The sequence below is a fragment of the Lucilia sericata genome, unplaced genomic scaffold (genome assembly GCF_015586225.1).
Source record: "Lucilia sericata isolate MDLA Ls3-8-SP2 unplaced genomic scaffold, ASM1558622v1 Contig000343F_arrow, whole genome shotgun sequence".
Taxonomy (NCBI): Eukaryota; Metazoa; Arthropoda; class Insecta; order Diptera; family Calliphoridae; genus Lucilia; species Lucilia sericata.
In genome coordinates, this window is record NW_023994363.1 from 346,329 (window position 1) to 348,325 (window position 1,997).

General features: G+C 31.4%; 1 protein-coding gene across 1 annotated transcript; it reads right to left on the reverse strand.

The window, feature by feature from the left end:
• Positions 1–895: 895 nt before the first annotated feature.
• On the reverse strand, positions 896–1,754 carry LOC119603828. The gene is made up of 4 exons (XM_037956028.1): positions 1,731–1,754; positions 1,573–1,671; positions 1,348–1,516; positions 896–1,287 (listed from the first exon to the last, which is right to left on the reverse strand). Exons 1-4 carry the CDS (start codon positions 1,752–1,754, stop codon positions 896–898), a joined length of 684 nt encoding a protein of 227 aa, XP_037811956.1.
• Between the last annotated feature and the right edge of the window lie 243 nt (positions 1,755–1,997).

Sequence of the window (1,997 nt, forward strand, 5' to 3'; positions counted from 1 at the left end):
GCAGGTGATAGCGCGTATCCTATTAAGCAATATTTAGACGAAATAGTACTGCTCATACTAGAGAAGCAAGAGAAAATTTTAATAAATATTTCTCTAAATATCGAGTTCGAATCGAAAACTGCTTTGGTCTTCTAAAAGAAAAGTTTGGCAGTTTAAAAGAACTGAAATTTAGATTGCTGAATGAAAAAAATAAGAAGGAATGCAATAATTGGATTATGGTTTGTTGTATTCTGCATAATATACTTCTACGGTTTAACTCAAAAGATGTAAATTCACAAAGAACGGGTGTAACTTTACCACAAACTTTACCAACAATAAATAATCGAAATGACTTGCTTAGTTTTATAGAAAACCACCCAAATATATAAAAATGTTGAACCATGTTTATATGTAATCGGATTTTTATTAAATAAAATAATGTTTTATTTCAAAAGAAACATATTACATCAGTAATTTCCTGTAGATTGGACCATAGACTAGACTATAGACTAGTCTATAAACTGACTATAGACTAGTCAATAGACTAGACTATAGTCTAGTCTATAATCTAGTCAATAGTCTAGTCTATAGTCTATTCTATAGACTATAGACTAGTCTATAGACTAGACTATAGACTAGTCTATAGACTAGACTATAGACTAGACTATAGACTAGAATAAAAACTAGACTATAGACTAGACTATAGACTAGACTATAGGCTAGACTATAGACTAGTCTATAGACTAGACTATAGACTAGACTATAGACTAGACTATAGGCTAGACTATAGACTAGTCTATAGACTAGACTATAGACTAGACTATAGGCTAGACTATAGAATAGACTATAGACTAGACTATAGAATAGACTACTACAGACTTGACTTTAGTCTAGTATATAGACTGTGCTAAGACTACTATTTATATTTTAGTTTCAACTCCTCCATTGCTAGACGTTCTTTAATTTTTATTTCTTTCAACAGCAACGTCCTTTCCATTATATTTACTTCTCTTTCCTTAATATTCTTCTCATTATCCAGTTTTTGTTTTTTTATTTCCAACATTTCAGTCTGCATCATTAATATTTCCGATACTGCTGTGCGGGAGTAAATTCCTTTGCGACTAGTTGAGGGAGTATTGTTAGTAACCGATGTATCGGATGCAGTTGTTATGTCCTCAGTTTCTGTTGAGTTTAAAAAACTTTCACATTCAGATTCTAAGGAATCTTCAATAATTGCGCACTGTACAATTCTGTTGCCAAACAAATCATCGAGTTCATCAAAGTAGCTGCACATTTTCAACAAAGTGGCTGTAACAAAGAAATATACAGATAAAATTTGATACAAATTTCTTTAATAAAATAAGTCACCTTTAACAGTATCCCCTTGCATACTACCGGCGCCAGTTGACACTTCCCATGCCTTCGCTTTGTTATAGCTAACAGGCATGTTTCTCACCTTTGAGCGCACCTGTGTCCAATGCATCGACAATTGCTTTTCCTCACAAAAGCGTTTGTAGAAGACCTGCGTTGATGGTTTCTGAATTAAAAATTAGTAAAATTAATAAAATATTTATCTTTTTTCAAAAAACATACTTCAAAATCCCTATTTTCCATCAAGAACTCGATTAGAGCTTTTTCTTCTGGAATGGTCCACTTCCTTGTAGGATTTAGTCGAACGCGTTTCGGTTTAGACTGAAAAGGATTTTAAAAAAATAATTAAATTTTAAAAATAGTTTTTTAATTTATCTTACCGGCGTGTCAATCTTATTTTCCATTTTTGTTTACATTAAAAACAAATTGTTTTCTTCTTTTTAGCCATTAATTGACAATCACGTGAGAATGATAGCCTTCGGGTCTAATACGCAAAAAAATAAACATATGAAAAACAAATGTAAAGATGTATTGGGCTAAATAATGAAAATTACCAACAACGGATACAACAGTGTAAACTATTACAAAAAAAACTTGCGTTACACCAATACAAGAGGGTTGTGAATTGAACAATTATTTTATTATTA